At 52.4% G+C, this 23,476-nt stretch overlaps 1 protein-coding gene across 1 annotated transcript in view; it reads right to left on the reverse strand.

The window, feature by feature from the left end:
• Slc7a5 (solute carrier family 7 member 5) overlaps positions 1–23,476 on the reverse strand; it is a 28,068-nt gene that overhangs the window by 3,490 nt on the left and 1,102 nt on the right. The window contains exons 2-7 of the mRNA XM_028880823.2: positions 11,961–12,086; positions 3,290–3,395; positions 2,391–2,435; positions 1,807–1,930; positions 947–1,050; positions 517–613 (exon numbers count right to left, since the gene is read on the reverse strand). Coding sequence (XP_028736656.1) covers positions 517–613; positions 947–1,050; positions 1,807–1,930; positions 2,391–2,435; positions 3,290–3,395; positions 11,961–12,086 — 602 coding nt within the window. The remainder of the gene's footprint in view (positions 1–516; positions 614–946; positions 1,051–1,806; positions 1,931–2,390; positions 2,436–3,289; positions 3,396–11,960; positions 12,087–23,476) is intronic.

The following is a 23,476-nucleotide window of genomic DNA, read 5'->3' on the forward strand; positions in this document are numbered from 1 at the left end:
CCTTCCAACAAAGCACAGAGCACACTACATATCCATACCACCATCAAAAGAAAGCTCAAACTGATGCTGACTATGCCTCCTCAGGGACCCCAAATTCCTGACCCAGGAAGGGTGAGACAGTAAATGTTTCTTATTTTAGCCTTCTGGGGTTGGGGTGACTTTGTTACATAGCAACAGAGAACTAACATAACTCAACAGATAGGCACAAAAGGAAGAACAGCTGAGTCCAATTTGTGAGCTGAGGCCATTAACATAGTGTGGGCATGGCTGGAGCAGAGTGAGCAGACGCTCCTGCTGGGCAGGGATTTCGTTTCATACACTTCAAGAACCACAACGGGGTTCTGAATTTTAAAATCTGGTGGAGTGTTAAGGTCTAGTGCAGCTTGGATCTGGTGGAGTATTACAGTCTAGTGCCATGTGCATGACACACAGTTCCCAACTACATACTGCTCTGGGCACAGGCACAGGGCCCTAAGTGGCGAGGACAGACAGGGCAGGAGCACACGGTAGACTTACCGTGAACACCAGCGATGGCACGGGTGTCAGGTGCTGAGGGTGGATCATGGAGAGGACAGAAGGCAGGTGGCCCTCCCTGGACCCCACGAAGAACAACCTGCGGATGGAGCAGAGGGCAATCAGCACTGGCCCCATACCCAAATATGGGGAGATACTTGGGAGTTGAGAGGGATGTGTGTCAGCCACACCGAGAGGCGCATGACCTTTGCCCCCTGGCCACAGGCCTTTCAAGGCCTAACAAGGACAGAAACCTGGGTTGTATCTTACTTCTAGCCCCACATGATATGACCTAAATAGTAGAGGGTCAGAATAATTCCCCTGTTCCCAGGTCATCCAAATATTTAACAATCAGTTATCTATCATCAGTAAATAGATTTCAAAGCTCATGGAATAGCAGAGGAGTTTTCCTAGGGTGCTGTCAGGTACTTACCGTGAGGATGTGAACAAAGACCCATTGACAGAGCCAAAGCAGGACAAGCCCACGAAGACAGGAATGATCCAGGACATGACTCCTAGGTGATAGTTCCCAAAATCCTGGACAGACACAAAACACGGTGAGCGTTCAGCGACCATGGACACAGGCAGGGCCTCAATTCTGGCCACTGAAGCAGCTCAGCCCTTGACCTGGCTGGGCTGACCTGGCCTCTAACTGTCCCACACCTCAGGCTTCTGCATGTGCGGTTTTCTCAGAACTGGGTCTGCACTATGAGGAGACACACAGGGTCTCACAGTGGGCCATCCCCAAGTCTTGCTGTGGGGCACACACATAAGGTACCCTGATCCATTCCCATGGGACATGGGGGTAATCTTTAATAGCTCCTTCACATCTGCCAAGAGCCTGGTGTGGCAATTCTTTATGAACCATGGGCTCTGAATCAACACTTAAATAAAGGAGTCACAGGGGCTGGCAAGGAGCCTGGTTGTGCCTTCTGATGCCACATATAGCCCAGAGCTGGTTTACTGCCACTGACCCAGTAGCAGCTCCTAGGTCACCATGGCCCCTAATGGAGCCACCCATGCCCAGATGCCTGTGACCAACCACATGCTGTCCTGCCTTAGGCAAGGCCCGCTATCTAAGCAGCTGCATTTAATGCCCTGCCCTCATCACGCAGAGAGCCTGGTGGGGTCCTCTGTGGTCATCTTTAGTGGTCACCAATGATGACCACTAGACTCCCAAGGTAGGGTAAAGCTTGGGTACAAGGGCCAGGCCTGGCTGGCTTGGTCACAGTTCTGGGGGTGGCAGGCCAATCTTAGCCTCTTGGGCCTAGAAGTTGGTAGGCAGTATCTTACCACAGCCACAGCTTCAGACATCAGCATCTGGTTGGTAGATAGGGTAGTGAAGTAGGCCAGGTTCGTCAGCACATATACCAGTGTGACAATGGGGAGGGAAATGATGATGGCCAGGGGCAGGTTTCTGGGAAGAAGAGGGAGAGACATGTCAGTGTGCAGTCCAGGACTTAGGGCCAGACCCCAGGGTGAGGAGCCAGGCTCCCTTCCCTTTGCAGGTGGCTCCATGGACTTGAGCAGCTGTGCACAGCTGAATCAGAGCTCACACGTCCCTGAAAAACTGAGGATCTTTTAGGTGGCTCTGAGGGCTCAAGAGAGCCAAAGACTGGCCAATGTGAACACCCATGGCCCTGCCTACTAGTTGCACACCCCAGACAAGTCCCCTCCACTTGGTATCCAGGACCAAGAGCCACAGCTGCTTCTCTCTGGCCTAGAAGCCACCCTCTCCCTGCATCATCCTTACTGCAGGCCCCTCACACAGCTCTCCACAGAACCTGGGTGGGGCTCTTCAATGGGCTTGTACAGTGTGTGGCTTCTCCCTCTCATGTTAAGACAAGGAAATGTGTCTCTGCCATTTCTGTACATACCTGTAGGGGTTGATCATCTCCTCTGTGACAAAATTCAGATAGTTCCTAGAAACCAAGCAATAGTGTATCATTATATTGAACACATGATTTAGGGGAGGAAAGAAACAATGCAAAGAGAACCCTGGGCTGCTCTGGGTAGGTGTGGTAGTTTGAATGAGACTGGCCCCCATAGGCTCATATATTTGTAAGCTTAGTTCCCAGCTGATCAGTTATTAAGGAAGGATTAGGGGTGTGGCTTTTGTTGGAGTGGGTGTGGCTTTTGTACCACTAGAGTGGGCTTTGAGATTTCCAAAGCTCACACTAGGCCCAGTGTGTCTCTCTGCTTGCCTGCCTACAGCTCAGGATACAAACCTCTCAGCTACTGCTTCAGGACCATGCACACTGCCATGCTCCCTGCCATGATAACGGACTAACCTTCTGAAACTTTAGGCCCATTTAAATGCTTTCTTTCTAAGGGTTGACTTGGTCACAGTGTCCTGGTCACAGCAATAGTACACTAAGATAGTAAGTAAGGGACAGGAGAATCCTCTGCAGGCTCCCACTGTTGACAGAAGCTGGGCAGTGGGCGCCCTTGAGACCAGCTGCTCACTCTGCTCTGTCCTCTGCCAACTCTGAGGTGAACGTGCAGCCCATCCTGCCAAAACACTCTGTGTGGCTTCAACACCTCAAGTCTCTATAGAGTTGTCCTAAAAGCAGGTCAGGTTGGGTACCTTATGGAAAACTGAGGCCAGGACCCAGCTCTCCCTGCCTGTTACCTAATGGCAGTGAACTGTACATGCCTGTGCAGCTAACATGTTCCTGTGCTCTGTCTCACCCCCTTCAATCGCCTCCATATGGTCAGAGCACTGAGATTCTGGGCATGTCCCCAGGCCAAGGGACTCAGATGTTCCAGAGCTTACCATCCTCCATAGGCAAACAGGCCACTGTACAATGCCAATACGATGTTCCCCACATCCAAATTGGTACCTTCAAAGGATAACTTAGGGTGTAGGTTGGAAATATCACCTGGAATGCATTAAAGGAAACAGAATACTGGTTAGAGGATTTGGACAGATCATAAGACAAATTCTGGAATGTTTCTGGAGCAAAATACTGTAACAAACAAAAGCTTGGGGTGTAGGCTTTTTATTGCAGATCAGTGCACCCACCTAGCCATATGATCAATGCCCCCCCACTCCCTGGAGCTGGAAACCAGCAGCGAGGGGCAGAACCATCCCCCTCCTACACTCCCTGGCCACTCAGAGGAATGTGGCCTGGCTAGAAGCCCACGAGATCTCTCTGTAGGCAGAGGACAGGCAGTCCCTTGGCCTGGAGGGATTAGCTCCAGAGCCTTTGCCGATACAGGTTGTCTCTCCTATGTGGAGTGCAGGTCAGGAGCAGACAGTCCCATGAACCTTCAGGACATCCTCCCACAGCTCACGGAAGCTTCAAGGCTACATAGAGACTTGGGTTGACATCTCGGCCCCTTGCTATGAAGCTCAGAAGGCCCTCGCACAGACTGCTAGGGATTAAGTAGGAAGAACTCATGCTAGAACTGTGTCACCCCCAGTGAGTGAGCAAATGCACTCAAGGATTAGGATGGGGGGAACTGACAGCCAGGGCATCCAGAGACACCCGGCTTGGGGTAGAGGCCACTTCAAACTCTGCTCATTTTACACACACCCTCCCTCTGCTTCTGTCCACCCCTTGTCTTTTCCAGTGTGTCACTAGACGTAGGACACACCCACTCAGATGATCACACGTCAACTCTATCTGCAATGACCTCTGTTCCGAGACAGCCACACAGCCCAGACTCCAGGCAGTGTTCCTTTCATGCATTTTCCAGAGTTAGTGGCTACCAGAGGAGGGTCTTGGTTACCTTATCTGTGGAACGGCCCATTCCATCAAGTGCAAAAGTCTGCTGTTTAAAGATGCCAGACTTGAAGCCAGGTATCTGGGCACCCAGCAAGGTGGGTGGCTGGCTCTCCACAGACCCAGGTTACCTACCTGTGGGTTGTTAGTTGATGGGTCTGTGACTCTGGGCCCCTGGGGACAGCTACAGCACTGATACACAGCTCATATCTGACCCAAGACCAGGAGGCCACCGGGACTAATGCAACTTGGAGCCAAAGGTGCAGTGTGACCACTGGAAGGTAAAGCATTTTAGCTGTGGCTGTGGAGGCAGCACAGGCCCAGGTCTGCCTGGGTCATACCCTGGGGTCAAGGTCACCAAAGGACCCTGTGAAAAAAGTCTCCACAGAATTGTCTTTCAGCCCTGTGCCAGGGTCAGACGAAAAAGGAAGGACTGGTTGGGAGGTGGTGGCGCAGGCCGGGCAGTGGTGGCGCACGCCTTTAATCCCAGCATTCGGGAGGCAGAGGCAGGTGGATCTCTTGAGTTCGAGGCTAGTCTGGTCTACAGAGCTAATTCCAGGACAGCCAGGTCTACACAGAGAAACCCTGTCTCAAAAAAACAAACAAACAAAACAAAACAAAAACAACAACAACAAGAAAAAAATAAAAGAGAGAGAGAGAGAGAGGAGGAGGAAGAAGGAAGGAAGGCAGGCCTGGACCAGTGTTTCATGGTCTTCTGGATGTATGAAATGTCCCATGATTCTATTCCCCCACCCGAGCTAAGGTTGTCCTGGGCTCTCCATCCACCCTCAGTCTTCTTTAAGCCTGGTCTTCTGAGAAGGTCCTTACCCACACCCCCATCTGTCTAGGTCCTGGTCACAGGGCAGTCAGAAGCCAGCTTGTGGTGAGCAGTTCAGGGCAGCTCAGGACAGGGTACCTTCAAAAGTGCTTTGGTGGAGTCTCCCACAACCCAGGGCACTCCCCTCATGCTCTGCAATGGAATGTTTCTAGAACAAGGAGAGCCTTTACATGGATAGGGCCTAACTCACCTATCTCTGCTCTTGGGAGTACCTCTCCTACAAGTCGGGAAACTAAGGCACAGACCAACCATGCAGTGGTATGAGGATCTGCCAGGCTATGTGAGAATCAAAGCTGATTCTCCACCATGCTGTGGATCTTTGAGGGATGGGGATGAATAGGAGACCTGGAAAAATGATAAGAATCCACCCTGGGTCAACAAAGACCACTTTAGTGGGGAGTCCACAATTACCTTGTAACAAGACCTCAAGAAGCAGAGTGACTGGGACATCTTTAGTACAGTGGGCAGGATGCCTGCTTATCCAGCCTGGGTTGGGGGGTGGCAGGAGGGTTGGTTCAATTCCCTCAGCAGACGGTTCTCTGCCAAGGACTCAGTATACCCACCTCAAATCTACAGCCATCCTCTTACCACGGAGAGGATGGAGGTGGGGACTAAAACCCAGTTATGTGTCAGGACTTGTGGCATTCAGTCAGGCCTGCAGCAGAGTCCACAGCTTCTCTGGACATCTCACCAACGCCTTTCTCTCCACAGGCACCATGGAGTGGGCAGCGGATCTGCTAGTCTGGATTCTCCCAACCCATTCCCAGGTTGGATTAGCTCAGGGAAGACCTCACAGTACCCTAACTGTCATCCTCTGACTACAGCTCCACTTTGGCAGCTTGAAGGCTTGTGGGAGTGGTCACGCCCACCCGTCTAATCAACACACTGGCAACGCCCTTGTGCCCTGGGCATGGCTGAGTTGCTTAGAAGGAGAAACGGGAGACAGGCACCTTGCCGGAAGTGGGACAGGGCAGGAATTTAGAGGTAACTGCCCTAGCTTAACCAAGAAACCTGGGGGTGTCACAGCTTGGGGGTGGGGACAAGTAGTGGGATCTAGTGGCATCTAGTGGCAGAGACCAGAGACGCTGCTCAGTGTGCATGGCATGAGTCCCACAGTTAAAGGAGGCTCTGGGAAGTCCAGCGCCGACCTCCCACCCCAACGCCTGTTCTCCACAGACCCAGTCGGGCCTGATCTGTGTCCACACAACGTCAGGCACTGGATGATGTACTAAATGAGGGTTTGCTAACTTAACAATGGCCAGAGCCAGGGCAGCCAAGCTGTGCCACCCAGTGCCTCTTTCTCCAGAGCCACCGTAACAAGACAGACAGGCAGGCTTGTAGTGTAAATGGCACAGGTCGGCTGGGACCAGGGAACCCCACCATACTATGGTCCTGGGAGCACCAGTGCCCTTCCTCTGGGCTTGTGCACTGTCTCAGGACCCTTCTCCCACTCTGGCTATGGCAGGTTGGGCCTGGCTGGCAGGCCTCCCCTTCCTCAGCCATCCACTGCTTCTCTCCACAAGGCTGATGGTGCCGCTCTGAGAAGCTATGCACTAGCAGAGACCCAAGCAGGGTGCAGCCCTAGAAACCACAAATCAGAGTTCTCTAGAAAGCAGGGGTAGCTGGGGTGGGACTGCTCAGAGGCCGAGGGAAGAGGACTTTAGGGAATAGCAACCCACAGACACTGTGTCATTGTAGTGTGGCCATGGGAACCCCCTCCCCTCAAAAGAAAGGTTCCTGAGGTCAAAGTGCCCTGCCTGCCTTCCTGGATAGATGCCTGGTCAGGCACACACAAATGCTGTGTGCAGGTGGGAACGGACAGAGCTGAATTCCTTCCCAACCATGCGACACAGCCAGTCTTGCCATCCCTGACTCAGAGGACAGAGGCTCCCCAAAGCTGGTGTGTCCCAAGACCTGTCTGCCTCTGGTACATCAGAGGTCGGGGGAAAGACCAGGTCACTTACTCCCTTGGGCCCCAGGCATGGAGAAACTAGTTATCCTGAGATATGGTCCACTCTGAGGCCGCACAGAGCTGGCAAGCAGGAGAAACCTAGGGCACTGTGGTCCTGCAAGACTAGCTGGGCCTCACTAGCCCACAGCACCCTTATAGCCAACCTCAACCCAGGGACGGCGCTGCGCTGAGACTACCACCTTCTATCCTCCAGGCTGTGGGGCTATATACTACTCAGCTAACTGTGCATCTGCCAGTTTTCTGCAGACACACGTTTACTTGTAAAGGAAGCCTCTGCGGATGAAATCCTTTCAGGTGGCACAGATGAGCTGGCCCCAAGGAGGAGGCCATGTAGCCTGCTGCTCTGGGGGTCCCAGGAGGGACATTACTGTGACCAGGCCCCAGGATGTCCATGCAGAGGACTGGCCAAGCTTGCCATGCATCTGAAGCGAGTGTGTGGAGGCCTCAGGCATGATGTCCAGTTGGTCCTGGTATGCTCAAAGCTTGAGATGTTGCCCCACAATGATCCATACCCTAAGTTTCCCAATGGAGCTGAGGCTAGTTTGAGGGTACCCCTCCAAAGATAGCTTTGGAGTTGATGGATGAGTGGACACTCCCCTCCCCACACATGTCCCCAGGCTTCCCTGGGTTCAGGAGGCTCCAGGCTGTTTATCCTACTTCCTGTTGGCAGAGCAGTTGAAGTGTTATAGCTTGGACCCCAGTGTGCCTGCATATGGCCAAGGAAAGTGACAAGGGACTTCAGATGAGGCCCTGACCCCTCAAGATACACGGTGCTCTGGTGTGAGGAGACCTCAAGGGACAGCTCCCTGCCCCATGACAACACAGAAGGAACCACCCATGAACTGGGCAGCTCTCCGTCAGCCAACCACCCGAGGCTGCTGCCGTGGTCCTTGCAGATAACAGGTCCCAGCTGAGCTCTCAAGAGTGCTGCTGATGCAGGCCACCTTGCCAGCCATCCCAGAACTTGGCTCCCAGCCTTCCTCACCACTCAATACAGCAAGCAACGGGACCTCAGCGCTCCATCACAGTCTGGCGACCCTGCACTGTGCCTGCGGCTACAGCAGGACCTACCCTTGAGCTGCAGGATCCAGGGCATGGCACCCCACCTCTCTCATGCTGAGGTACCTCACTAAGAGACAAGTGAAAATTATTTTGAAGCCCATGAAACTCGGGGCAGGCCTAGTCTCCTGAGCGAGGCACGGGTCACTGTCACCTGCTGACAAAGGACACAGCTAACACACAACTGAGGAGTCCACTTGTCGCTGTTCACCCATGCCAGCATCCGAGGGTGGCACTTTCCCCTCCCATGAGCCCTGGCACAGCAGGTGACCACTCACTCACAGCTCAGGCTAATGAAGACGTGTCACATTGTATGGATGTGCCAGTCAGTAAAGTCTGTTTCTGAGCAGTCTAAGTGGGAGAAAAGGAGAAAGTTGTATAGACATCTGCAAGCTGTCCCTTACAATCTGCAATGGCCTTGGGAGGTCAATTTGTCCTGTGGCAGTGTGGTACATACAAAACAGAACTACAATAGAGCTAGCTACTTTGTGTCCTCTGATGACCTGGGCCCATCGATGGGCACAAGGGAAGAACCTTCCATAACACACTCCCACACCTGGCCTTGAGAAGAAGGCCTGGCACCCACTTGTGTTTGGGAACAGTCTGACCTCAAGCCATAACCCCTTCGGGGTGCTGTGGGTGAGGGGCCAGTTAACTAGAAAGAGACACAGCAGGTCAAGGACAGTGGAGTCCCTGCCTACCATGTCTGTCACCTGTTGTCTCTCTTACTTCAGGTCTTCTAGGCTGTCTCCAGGGCTTCTCTCTGGGGTCAGACTGGCCAAACTGCCACTACAATTCATCCACTTCCACCCACAAGCCCAGGCAGATCGAATGCCAGTCTGGACACTGTCTGCACTTCTGAAACCACTGGACCAAGTGCAGATACCCTGTGATACCAGCAACAGGCTGAGTCCTCTCCAGCCTGCTAGGCAGCAGAGGCAGCCACAGCGCCTCCATTTTGTACTCCCTCCTGGGATCTGGGGAGGGGGATGCTTAGGAGGGTTTTCCCAGCCTGGGTCAGAGCCTTATCTACTCTGTCTGCAACTCTCTTGTCCAAAGGTCTGTGGCTACCTGATGCCTTTTCATAGTGACGTAAGCTCTCAAGTGCAGGCCCAGTCCTCACTGGATCCCACATGAGGGGCTGCAGAGATTCTGTGGAAGGCTGGCAGGGGAGGGGTGAACAACTGCCCACAGGCTTCTCACCTTTCCAGACGAGAAAATAGCCTGAGCAGCAGGGTCACCAGAGGACTGGGGTGGCCATTGAGGAAGCTGCCCAGGGCCAGGTGGAAATGACCACCATGTCCCAGACCCACAGAAGGGTCCGTTAAAGCAGGCTGGCTCACACACATGACCAGTGCCAGGGCCTCTGCCTTCAAGGACCTGGTGATTACCAGGGTTCTCCAAGGACTCTGTGCCTGATGGGAAATGAGAGTGGGCAAGTTCTCTGGAGAGGGGTCAACATTCCAACACTGTCCTTCAGAAGCCAAGGCATCCATCTGGGTAACAGAACAAATCCCCAGAGGAAACCCGCACAGGAATTTTGCAGACGCTGCATCGAGTCCTGGAGCTCAGAAAGGAACTGCTGGAAGCGTAGGGCGTGCTCGCCACAGCCACCGGAATTATAAACACATTGTGCATTCAAGCCCGACAAAAGCTCTGCTGTCCCCTACTCAAGTTTGTTTTCACTAACACCAGGTTCCGGTCCTAAATTCCTCTGTCGGTATCACATCACAGCAGCAAACAAGGTCCCCTCCACACTCCTACCTCTAGCCACATGCTTTGCAGTGTGACCGGGGCTGTGAGCACAGAATACGATTCCTTCTGCCCATAAACAGGCCCTGACCACTCCCTGGAGCGTCCAGGTGATGCTCAACCCAACTCCTCCCCTGGCATCTGAATAGCACCTCTGTGCCGGAGAGTCTCGCCAACCAGATTCCCAGAAATGTGAATGGCCTCCAAAATGCATCTAGGAAGGTGCTGGAGAGAACTCTCTGGAGCCCCACGAAGGCTCCTGGAAGCTGAATTAGCAAAGGCCTCAGGCCACTCTGCTGCTGGACTCCAGGTGAGCAGTTCTTATACCCCTGATAATCCCTGCCCAGACACTCTTCGAAGACTGGGCCCAGCTCTAGAAGCACCACCTGGGCCATATTCTAGAATTTTCATCACCTCAAGCATAGTGGCAAATGGTTCCAGTCACACATAAACACTGTACAGACAAATGAGGCCATGAAGACCTCTGCCACAAGGAACGATGTGGAGTTCCTGCAGACAGCGCTCACCCCTGCAGGAGGGAAGGTCCCACCCCTCAGGCTCCTCCAAGCCCTTGTGGATACATGTTCCTAGGCTGGCTCAAGTCTGTGGAGTGAGGCTCCACCGAGGAGGGAAGGGACCTGATTCCATCACAGGCACCCCACTCCCACCCTCCCAGTTCAGCCAGAAGTCTTAGCATAGAAAAGAGACTGGATTGTAAGGAGACAGGAGCTACTGCCCCATGAAGGCAAGTTCAGTTTCCCGTACCTAGGGACTTAGAACTTTATACATACAGAAAGATCAGAAAAGGAGGCAGACCCAGCCAAACCCCAGCTCTGTGAAATGAGGACAGGTCCCTGCTGCCCCTGCCCCAGGGCTTCCTTGGCAGCTCGAGGTAACTGACTGATGCTGAACACTGGCCCTGCCCCAAACTCTCTGGGGCAGTAACGACTACTATCACCACAACGCTCAGGGGCTCTCGGCCAGCTCCCGTCCATTCTTGATTTCGGCCGCTACAGACTGAGATAAATGCAAAGCAGGATTGCAAGCAGGGACCCTGGGCTAGGTTTGACCTTCAGGGTCTCCACTTCAATTCATCCCATAAAGGCTGGAATTCAAAACCCACACATTTGTGTTTCTATCTCCCAAAAAGGACTCTTTAATAATAAACCACATACACTTCTACTGTGGAATATTACACAGTTATGAAGAGCAGGTGGACAAAGAGACAGGAAGACAGTTAGACATGAGTGTGCCTGTATGTGTTAGGATTTCCAGACAGCTGGCGGAGCACCACACATGGCTTGCACAGGAATCATAGAGAGTGCAGACCTTGTGTGGAACACGCCTCACGTTCCCCTTCACTCCTCCCAGCAGTCAGGGGAAGAGACTCAGAGATTCAGATCATCTCCCCAAGTTCATACCGTGTGTGACCAGAGTCCCTGCAGCCTAACCTGCTGCTCTGCGCTCCTCATGCCAGCAGGGCCTGTGTGAGCGGCAGATGACAAGAGATCTGCCTCGCTTCTATACCCACTGACGTGCTTAACTTAGAACAGTGCTCCTCATGAGCTGTACAGCCACTGGCCCTCATCTGAACAGACTGTGAGGGCTTTCCACTGTCCTCCGGTAGTGACCCCACTCCTGAAGGCACTTTTCATGTCGTTGAAACCTAAGTCCCACTGCCTGCCACACAGTCCCAGGACACACAGGCATGAGAATCAGCAAGAGCCACGCTTCTGGATGGAGAACAAATCAGTCCTCAGAGAGCCCTCCCACGTGGGACACGCTGGTCACAAAGCAGAGGGAAGGGTGCTGTGGTGGGCGAAACCCTGCCACGTGGAAGCTCTGATCCCCCAACTTCTTGCACAGATGGGCAGACACTTGGGATGCCCCAGAGGCTTCAGAGACTCCTGCCCTTTGCTAGGGACAGGGCTTTGTACGCATTCTGGAGCTCACAGTTTCCTCTGCCATTCAACTTTCCCTGGTGCCAACTCAAGGTCCCCGGTAGCCAAGGAGGACCAGGCCGACTACTCACTGCACTGGATGGGTGGGGGTGGGGAGCAGATGACACACAGTAGGTGTCACATGTCGAGTCACTCACCCTTTCCCATCTGGATGAAGCCTAGCAGGATGATGAGGGCCAGGGCCAGCAGCTTGGCAGCAGCAAAGGCGTCCTGTACTCGGGTAGCAGCCTTCACGCTGTAGCAGTTCACAGCTGTGAGCAGCACTGTGGGGAAGGACACGGAGAGAGAGCAAAGCATGAGTCCCCAAGGGCAGGCGGTCCAGTCCAGGGTCGGGGCACAGAGGAGGTCAGGTGTTCCTGGCTGGGATCCCACAGAGGCAAAGCCCTGCCTGCCCGTGGGCTCTGACTTTCTGGGACTTGTTTTGATAAGCTAGCTGGTTCTCTGGGGCCAGGGTCAAAGGTTAGAAACACCAACTCTTCAAAGAGCCCTGGATAGCCTGCAACAAATTTCCTTTCATCTTTTTTCTTTTTGATTTTTATAGACAGGGTCTCACCATGTAGCCCAGGCTAGGCTCAAACTCAAGACCTTCCTGCCAAAGCCTTCTGAGTGCTGGGATGACAGTCTGCACCACCAGGTCGAGTTTCTTTCTTAGTTTTAGAATTATTATTATCCGGGCCTTTTTGAGACAGAGTCTCACTATGTAGCCCCATTGGCATTTAACCTGGATCCTTCGCTCCAGCTTCCTGAGGGTTGGGATTAGACATGTGCCACCGTGCCTGGTTAAGATTTCCACGTAACTGAGTGGTCTCAACCTCCTGAGGGACTCCCCATCAGAACTATCTTCACCTGCTGTTACCTATGTGTATCCAATCCTATGGAAGAATACTGGCTGCAGTCTCGAGTGAAACCCAAACCGGCCACTTGGAGGACATCCACTTAACCCTGGTACCCATGTGGTTCTCTGATAGTACATGCTAGGGGCAAGCACAGCACTGTAAGCTGTGAGGTGACCCTCTCCTCAAAGACAACCTTCCACGGGGCTGGTGAAAGCAGGGAGGTGAGCATCCTGTCTGTGTGAATCTGATGGACCAAGAGGAAAGAACGGGGCAAGGTGGGCATAGGCTGCAGGTGAGGACCAAAGGGAACACATGTCCTCACATGCTGCAGGTGGGCTCAGGGCATGACGAAACAGACGTATGTGCCAACTCTCCTGCTGTTTCAACAGCATATGCTGAACAGGAAAACCATGATTAGTATTTTGTAGATACCTGAGCAACTGGACACACAGGGTGAAGGCAGGGTCTCAGGGACCAGAAGGACTGCAGATAGGTAGGTGAAAGGACTTCCTGGTCCCCTAATGAACCCCAAGGCCATGTCAAGAGTGTGTAGGTGTGGAGTAAGGAACCGGGGATTCAACAGTGTACTGAATGTAAACATAAACAAAAACACCGAAAAGCCAACAACCACACCTACCCCACCACCTTGGTAGCAGCTGGGTCCCCACACTAGACACTCCAGCTTCCTCGGCCCCTGCCCCAAGAGAGCCAGGCAGCCTCTACACACCACTCTGGAGGAGGGGGCGGATCCTGGCTTGCCTTGGTCAAACATTAACCAGTACAGAAGCCCCCCGCAAGGTACCAGCCTACCAGCATCCTGACTTCTCCAGGATGTAGAAGAAGCTCATTGCTTCCCTACAGAGCAACTTCCAGAGAGTCGGTGCTGACTCAGGCCTCACAGATGCCAGGCAGCATTTTCCCTAGCCAGACTAATTACACGTAATTTTGCAGTTTGGGGAACAGACTACAAAGACAGAAATCCACATTAATTATCTGGACTTGGCCAACCTCAAGTGGAAGGGAAACAGGAAGACTCCCTGGTGCTGAGGGATGGAGGCCTGGGCAGTTGCGTTCCCTCCAGGAAGTCAGAGACCTCATCATTTGAGTCACCTCCCTCTTCATAGCTCTGGCTGATGTAACTCGGCTGTGACTAAGCTCTGAGAAAGCTCCATTGGCTGGGTGGCCGCTGCTACAACAACTTGCTTGCAAACTCCAAGTCTCCCAGAGTGAAGGAGTGAGGGGGGGAGGCAGGATGGACGCACGAGCCCTCTGTGAAATGCTTCCCCATCGGGAGCCTTTGTCCTTTTACCCAAAGGTCACCATTTTCTCAGCCAGCTTTTCAGAGACAGTCTCACATGTCCCGATAGGTTTGATGACAAAGCCCAAGATGCCAAGCCTCTCTTGATTCTCCCCAGATATCAGGCTTCTGGGTGCAAGAGGCTGGCCGATTGCATCACTAGCCAGATCGCATTTGGCTGGGGTGAACCAGCAGGAGAGTGTGCCTAAGCCAGAAGCCGCTGTGACTGCAGCCACAGCCTTGGCAGCTGTGGTCTCTGGTTTCTGGCTTTGAAGGGCAAGTCCGCCCCAGCCCTGGGCTCCAGATAACGTGCCTCGGCCGAGTCGCCCTGTGTGAGGCATCCCTCTGAACCTCTGAGGAAGGGAACAGTGTATTAGAGCACCATCCTGGCTGTCAGTGGGCCCGCCCCTCCTCTGCTACCCCAACACCCTGCCCTGTCTGAGGGCCAAGCCAGCTTCTCCCTGGCCTAAAACAGACTCCCGACCAAGCGGCCAGAGGAGGTCCAGCTCGTGCCGGGCCTCAGCAATTGGGACTGAACTCTTTCTTGCTAGCTGCTGACTTTTCCTCTGACCTTAGACTAAGACAGAACAAAAGGGACTCTATACTCTCCCGTCTCTTATAAAAGGAACTAAAGCAGGTAATGAAATGGTAATGCTCACTGACTTGGTAACAAGCAAACAAGGGTATTATTATTTCCCACAGCTCTGTTTTCAAAACGAAATAATCTGAAATAAATGAATGAATTCATCTGAATACAGGGGTTTCTGGCCTTCATGAGACGTTGTCATAAGAGGCGGTCAGAAGACCGACCGGAAGGAACCTCAGTTCCCTATCCAGACAATCTGCCGCCTCTCCACTGTTTCCCCACCAAAGACACTGGGCAGCAGGACTGGCTGCTGTTCATACGAAGCCTCTGTCAGGAAGATAAGCGTGGCCATGGCACAGGAGGTAGAAGCTGGTCCTCTTTGGAGTTCCCCACGTGGCACCCCAGATAAGTGAGGTTGTGGAGGCTCTCAGAACCAGCTGGGCCAGTAAGATAACGCCCAGTGCCTCATACTGGGTGCAGATCGCTGGCAGGCCAGGCCCCATTACCACAGGCCTAATAATGACTGTTCTTCACATGTCAGGTTAGTTTTCATCCCTAGCCAGCTGCATGGTGATGCCCAAGGTCACTTACTTGGCTTACCACAGGGCTCCATGGTTCACATCTTACAGAAGTATAGCATGCCACACAGACCCTTTACTATTTGGCTGGGTCAGCACAACACAGTGCCCCAGCCATGGAAGAAGCTCTAGGGTCACCCTGACACCACCTGACCCATGGCTAAGCAGACATTTGCCACCAGAACACCGTGTGGAGGTGGTCTTCCGATCTGGTTGGGGTCTGTAAGAAAGTACCAGGATCTTTCCCTCGAGGACCACACTCAGGGCAAACACAGCCATCCAGAAGCTGCTTGCCTCACTCACACCAATTTGGCAGATAGATGGTAGAAACTCACTAGGCAAATGAGGCTAGTCCTGCCCAGACTCCCCCACCAGCAACGAATCTCCCAAGGCTCCTGAGGCAGGGTGGAGGAAGTGGTTGGTGGCTTCACTGGTTCCAGGAAGCTTGGCTAGGCTGGTCCCCCAGGGCACTTCTAGCCCTGGACCGACAGCTGGACTAAGGCTTGAGTGTGGGCTGGCTCAGCGAGCCCACCGAGTAGAGTTCTCATTAAACAACAGTTCGCAGTACACCTGGGACTCTGTCTAGAGACATTCTGACTCCTGCAAGTGGCTCATCTGAATTCAGCCAGCACACACAGGGTCCCAAAACTAGTAGGCAATCCCACTGATGAACACAGGACTCCCTAAAAGTCAGCAGCATCTCCTGACCCCTTGAAGTCTAGGTGTCTCCAATTCCCTGCTCAAGTCTCCCAGGGAGAGCCCACAAGAGCCCCAGTAAACCCCTCTGTGCACTGATTCGGGGTTTGCCTTGCAGCAAATGGGTGGGATGTCTAGTGGCCAGTCACCCCAGTGCTCATCTGGCCAGACTCCCCAGGTGCTGGGAGAAACAAACAAACAAATGATTAGAACTTCTACCCTGACAAGTCCAAGACAGCTGAGCTTCTGAGGTCCGCAATTTCCCACATGCTGAGGTCACTAGCCCAGGGCACCCACTCACACACCAGTGGGCGACTTCTCTAGACTTCCTTTTCTGGATTCTTTTCAGAGAATCCATGTGACCACACAGGCCTTCTCCACTGCTGGCCACTGAGGTCAGGAAACCTGCAGAGTGTGACACACTCTAGCATAGGATGTCACTCTGACGGGCCAAGAGAACTTACAACCATGTCTTGGCAGAGGAAGGTTACTGCTGTGGAGTCTTCAACATTCTACGGCATAGTGACTAATAAGCTGGTTGCCCATGTTCTAATTCCTGTGCCCTCCCTTTAGGCTCAGGCCTATGTGGATTCTCTATTATCTTTCTCTTGGTGTGGGGTTGGGAACCAGACCTCATATACACTAAGCACACACTTAGCACTAGTCAACCAAACACAGTTCTAGGGGTGCAGGTACCAGCTACTGTTCAAACAGGCCTGGCAGATCCTTTCAACAGGCCGGAAAAACGTTGGCTTAATAAACTGAAATTCACTAACACCCAAGTCCTGGGCTAGGGAAAAGACCCAGTCACCCTCAGTGACTTCCTGAGACTTCTTCTAAAGCAAGTTCCCTGAAGACAGAGGTTTCAAGGGTTCCTGGAAGTTCCGAAAGGCTGTCTGGCCTCCACAGCAGACCTAACACCTCTAAGCTTCTGCTGCCCATTCCACAAGCAGAACCACAACTATCACCATATGGCTTAAATCCCATGCCAAGGGCTTCACGGCCCTTTTAATCTCATCACTGCAATGCTGAGTATCCACAGGAACGAAGCTGTGTAGGAGAGTGATAAGGGTTTCTCACTACCAGCTGAGTGCAGTCTCACACATCAACATACGGCACCCCCCAATTCCTTCATCAGTGAAGCTATCAAGAAAAAGTGGGTCAGACCTGCTCCATCCACACAACAGTTCTTGGTTGAAGGAGGACACCCAGATCCCAAAGTACCACAGCCAGCTACAGGACTAACCTTGATGTTCCTAAAGCTACATTAGGGCAATCCAGCTGTAGGGATGTGTGCGTGTGTGTGTGTGTGTGTGTGTGTGTGTGTGTGTGTGTGTGTGTGTCTGTGTATTCGAAGTGTGGATGGCAGATGGAAGCACACTACAATAAACTTGCTGAATGTCAGGGTGCATTCAGATGTCACCAGGATGCAACCTGTGTGTCGGGGAGGGGCCGGGGGAGGCGCATGTAGCTCTTAATAACAGACTCCAAGGCCTCTCTCCATTTTAGTCAGGTCCAAAAGGTGCAATGAGAAAAGCCAGGGCAGAATCCTTAGGGGAATTGCCAGCTGAATGGGCCCAACAACCCAGGACACCACTGTACAGCACTTTAAGAAGCTGTTCCACTCAGCAGGAATGTCCCCTGCTGTCTCTACCTTACTCACTGCTGTGAGAACTATCAACCCCACCCTGGGCCACATGTCCAGGGGGCTCACAACTCAAGAGACAGAGTCAGGAGCTGGCTCAGGCCATCTCTGTGGCCCTGAATCTTCCCACACAACCCAGGCTAATGAGGCCCCAGGGAACCCAGTAAAGAAAGACATACTCCTAGACCCTTCTAGCCCCGCAGCCTGAGTTGGTGGCCTGTTCAGAAGAAGTATAAGCTGAAGGCAGGCCCCTCACTGGCCACAAGCAGCTGACACACCATAAGGTCTTAGCAATGACAGATGCTGGCCAGCCCCAAGGTCAGGATGACTCAGTGTGGATCAGGTTGCACACACCAGGCTCCTGAGAACTGGGATGGGAAATCCTGCTAATTCTTTACATAGCAGCAAATCCTAGCATGAAGGAAGTGTGGGCACGGCACAGAAAAATATCCAGCCAATGACTGGTCTGATGACTGGTGCTCAGGAATAAGACATCTCAGGCTCTTAGCCTCCCTCGTGGCACACAGATGTGATGTGGTTAGCCACCTGGAAAGCAACAGTTTAGAACACTGCTAGATGACAGGGACTGCTGGGTATGAGTCCTCCAGTTGGGTCAGGGAAGTGGAAGGAACAGAGCTGTCTAGGGGATACATCAGAGGCTGGCATGTAAGACTGGCTGAAGGTAGAATGGGCAAGACCTGGAACATGGAACACTGTTCTTGAGGCAGCTTCCCATGACCAGCAAGCCACAAGGCTCTGGGACCAGTCATGCTGAGGGGGTGCTGAGCCTATCGATTGCTTCCTAAGCCTTGTGTCACCCCTACAGTGTCCCAGAGATGGATAAGGAGGGTGGTAAGAATGAGAGGCATCTCAACCTCCAGGACTTCCCAGGGTGGACAGATGGCGCTGTTCAAAGCTCATCCCAGTGGAAACTGTGGCGGGGTGAAGAAAGGGTGGCTGGACAGCTTCCTACAGACACCAAAAGGGAAGGAGCCCATCCTCAGGAATCGAAATGCTGATGAAACTCTGAGCAGCCCGAGTCCTTCCTTACCTTAGCAGAATAGACTCCTGGATGTAGTGGCCAAGGCCACCCCAGGATCCTGGCACCTGTTACCCTGCTCAGAGCATGGCTGGGTGCTCCCAGTCTAACTTCTGCCTCAGTTTCCCTAGCTGTGAGATATGGGGATGATTACACGGATTTCAAAGGCTACAGCAGAAGCACTATGCAGAGGCCAGATGTGTGCCCTGCAGGAGGCAATGCTTTCAGGGTGCTTGCCCTCACGTGTGTCTCAGGGCCTGGGCATGCTATGGATTACCCAGAGGTCCATACCCTCCCCGCACCACAAAAAAAAAAAAAAAGGTTAGAAATACTTTAAGGCCTAAATGCCTGCCTTACTTCCCACCTGTCCAGGTCACAGGTTCTGTGAACTACTCATGTCTGGGGCCCCAGGTCTTGTGACTGGGTGTCATCTGCTCAGTGTGCATGCACTTTCATGTCTGGCTGGGAAAGCCGATTTCAGTGCTAATTACTGAGCTGTTGGCAGCATTGAGCTATGGCTCCAGACACTGGGGCCACTGGCGCCTTAGCAACACCAGAGCCTTTCTCTCAGCTCAGCCATGGCAGCGGCAGTGCCCAGAAACTCCAACCCAGGCCTGCAGAGGCCTGGACTGAGGAGTGGGATCTACAGCAGAGGCAGTTCTGGGGTAGAAACCAGCAGGTGACTTGAAGAGAAGGGGCAAAAAGCCATGCCACCCCCATCCTCTCCAGTCGCTACTCAGCTGACCCACTGGCCTTCAGGTCAGAAGAGCCTGGCCAGCCCGATGGCCATCAGAAATCCAGGGAGGGCCAAGTGGGAGTCCACACTTCTTCACCCAGACCCCGCCACTGGCAGCTTATGCCCTGCAGCCCAAGCTTCAGAGGAAAGGAGGCAGCCAACATCCTCCAGAGGTTCTTTCTCCCTTCTCTCGTCCTTTTCTCAATGCAGAGGTGGGTTGTGGGGCTGCTCCATGGTAAGAGGGACAGACACACGGGACAGAGTACAGAAGACGACACATATCCTGTGTGATTGGCCCCGTGGGGCACGCTAAATCAAACTCTCCACCAATACCCAGGCAGGATGGACCCCCATTTTCCAGACTTACAAGTGGAGGTTCAGAGGGTCCTTATGGATTTCTCAAATCAGAAACACAATGCTCCTGATCTGATACCAGGTGGGAAATATCTCAGGTCATAGGTCCCCAGGCACATGTCAGCTAAGAATGTCCAAAATCCTGCCCAACTTATTTGGTGGAGAGTAAGGAGTGGTGAGTTTCCTGGCACTGGCGAGTCCGGGTCAGCCAGTTGTTCTCTTTCTTGGGATGGTGATAAGAGTTCTCGGTCATCTTAGATCAAACTTTAGCGGACAAGGTCTCATCCTCCACCTAGCCAGGAAAAGGACAGGATGCACACCTTCAACAGTTTATACTAGTCAGCAGGCCATATCCTTTACACTCAGAGCCTGGGAAAGCGACACAGGTGGCCGAGGAGCAGTGAGCCTGCTCAGACCCCCTCCATCCAGGGCTTCTCTCCAGAGAGAAGAGAACTGACCACACCCAGAGCCTGTGCTGCGTTCCGGAGTCTAGACTGCTACAATCCTGTGCACCTCAGCACAGACAGCCGCGGCCCTGAGAGATTAGATAAATCCCAGCCGAGGCAGAATCTCAGCACCAGTTTGTAGGATTCTGCAACAAGACATATCCGGGCACTAAGCTAGAGTCATTTGGGTACAGGGACTCTGAATTTAAGGAATATCCCCAGAAGAGCTGCCTGGAGGCAAGTCTATAATGCATTTTCTTCGTCAATGATTCATGTGGGAGGGCCCAGCTCACTGTGGGGAGTGCCATGGGTGGGCAGGTGGTCCTGGATGCCATAAAAAGAGCAGGCCAGGCAAGCCATGAGGAAGGAATAGGTAAGCAGCACTCCTCCATGGCTTCTGCATCAATTAACTGCCTCCAAGTTCCTGCCCTGACTTCTCTGGATGATGGACTGCAAGCTTAGGTAGGATGAAATAAAACCTTTTCCTCCAAATTGCTTTTGGTCATGGCGTTCATCACAACAGTAGAAACAGTAAGGCTCCAAGTCAACTTGACACTACCCAAGCTACTGTGCTCTGCTTGGGCAAGAACAAGCCGCCCCCCCCCCCCCCCGACCCCCCAGGCCTCACTTACACAGGCACATGGCCATCCAGAAAGATGTGGAAAGCAAGTCTTCTACTCTTTATGAAAGACTCCTCTCCAAGTTTCCCACACCAGGTCCAAGGATATAGGGAGAGATCTAGACTCACTGTAAGGTAGAGGGCATCTATCTACCTTTACCACAAGTGGGTTTGTTCTGGGCCGATGCCGAGTCATTTCCCAACAGTCTTAACTGGGTGAAGGAAACTTGTGGAGAGACAAGCACAATGAACTAGAAGCATCTACCAACGGGAATCAGACCTCTGCTCTAAAAATCTGACTCTTGGTGTTGCCTCAGGGCCTTTCCCAAGGCATGGAAGCCAGGGAACACTATGTTTCCCAGAAGTGCCCTCCAGAAAGAACAGGGCACTCACTGACATACACTGAAACTCCTCAGAGTCCAATCCTCCCAGAGCCAACACCCAGGCCTTTAAAGACTCTGCAGCTCTTCTGGGCCTCCACTGGGCTGCCTGGGGTCCTCTCGCCTTGCCACCGAGCCCGATTCCCTTTCTAGACTTCTGCCTGTTTTAAGCAGGCAGAGGTGAGGCTCCGCTGGAGAAGCCGAGAAGCCTCCTTCCAACTAGAAAGCAGCAGCAGTAATCTCACACCCGTGCTTCACAGACACAGAATGTTGGCAGCGCCTGTCAGGTGAACACCAAGTGAGCAGAAAGAGGATGACTGACAGATCTCACCTGAACACTCCAGAACTCAGGCCAGGGTGTGTCTGTTCTAGAACTTACCAGAGGGTTCTACCCAGAGCAGCCACACAAAGGACTGTAAGAAAGCTACTTACGTTAGTTTGTAAAACCCTGTGTCACGGGACTACAGAGATGGATCAATAGTTAAGACCATTAGGTGCTCTTCCAGAGGACTGGGGTTCAATCCTCAGCACCCACATAATGGCTTACAACTGTCTGTAATGCCAGTCCCAACAGTTCTGACTCTCTCGTCTCCCACAGGCAAGGTGTACAGGTGGTGCACAGACACACATGTAGATAAGACACTCAAACAATCAATTTTTTCTTAATTAAAACAATCAAAAAACCATCAAAACCCTTACATCACAAAAGAAGTCCATTAGAATGTGGCTTGCTCTAGGCTCCATGGATTGGGAGATAACCCACCCCCCACCCTCAGCTTCATTCTCAAGGCTTGGAAACTCCTAATGCTGTGTAAGCTTGTTGGAGCCCTAAATGAAGCTTTCCTGAAGAGTTGACACATGCGGAGTCCCCTCAGGCTTTAAAAACAGTGTCCATCATGATCCAATTAGGACTTTACCATTAGCCTCAGGGCGGAGGTGACAGGAATGTGGATCTCATGTTTGACTCTCACAAGTTTATATAAGTTGAATATTTAAACAATTATGCATTCATGCTACTATTTTACTTTTTTTTTTTTTTTTTTGGTTTCTTGAAGACAGGGTTTCTCTGTGTAGCCCCTGGCTGTCCTGGAACTCTGTAGACCAGGCTGGCCTCGAACTCAGAGAGTCACCTGCCTCTGTGATGGGATTAAAGACGTGTGCCACCATTGCCCGGTGGTTTTTTGTTTTTTTTTTTTTTTTTTTTTAAAGAAAGAAGGCATTTAGGCCAGCAAGATGGCTCAGAGAATAAAAGCTTGCTGCCAAACATGAAGATCTGAGTTCTATCCCAGGGACTCACGTGGTGAAGGGAAAGAACCAACTCCCATAAACTATCCTCTGACCTCCACCAGTGTGCAAAAGAAATAAAACATGGAAAAAAACCTTTAAAACAAAGGACACTTGTAAACCCTTCACCCTCACTGCCTCCCGAGGGGCAAGCATGGTACCCCACACTTCACTCGCACCCGCAGAAGCAGAAACCAGCCCTCTAGGTCCATTTTGACGAGAGAGTGTGGGCTCTTTAAAGATACCCGTGCCAGCTTGGCATGGTGGTGTACACACTTACTCCCTGCACATGGGAGGCAGAGAGGGGAAAGTTGTAGGCCAGCCAGGTCTACACAGTGAGACCCTGTCTCAAAAACAAACAAACAAAAACCCCTAAAGATACCCATGCCATTCCCTATCTTGCCTAAAGGCCAAGTAATTCCCATTAATGACGAAAACTGGACATTTAAAATTGGGACTAGCTGAGTACAGTAATCCACTGTTCCAAGGCTAGGCTGTCCCTTGCCAGCCCAGGGCTTTCACAGACCAATCGTGGCTATGACCATCTTTGACACACGAACTAAGCAACCAGCACGGAGACCTTACATGTCATCATCCTGTCAGTCTCCACAGAGCAGGGTGGAGGTCTCAGAATTTTAGAGCACCCTTGAAAGCTATGTAACCGGTAACAAAAGACAAGTCTCAGGGCCAAAGTCCCAACAGGAACTGCCTGCCATTCAGCAGCGGCTCCACAGCGGCTAAGCGGCCCCCTGCTTTCACGGCTCACGACCCAAAACTTCCAGCGTAGCCTGCGGCCCTGCCGCCCTCTCCTCATATGCATTATCAAGGCAGTTCCTAAAGCAAACAGAGAATCTGTCTCCGTTGAATGAACTCATCTGTAAATTCTGAAAGCAGCACCATTTCCAGGTTGTCCTTCAAAGATCACACTCCCACACCCCAACCCCGTCCTAAAAAATATCCCAATTGTTTTTTACAAAGCAGAAATCAATCCTTCCTGACCTATGAGTCCTGTAAGGTCGACGCTCAACAGCTGCTACCTGGCACATCTTGAGACCTCCAAACCCACCCACAGACTGTCTGCGGCCAAGCGCCAGTCCTTTACTCACAGTTTTTATAGGATTTTGCTGCTCTGTCCTAATGAGCAAGCAGCCTTAACT

This window comes from Peromyscus leucopus, chromosome 5 (genome assembly GCF_004664715.2).
Source record: "Peromyscus leucopus breed LL Stock chromosome 5, UCI_PerLeu_2.1, whole genome shotgun sequence".
NCBI lineage: Eukaryota > Metazoa > Chordata > Mammalia > Rodentia > Cricetidae > Peromyscus > Peromyscus leucopus.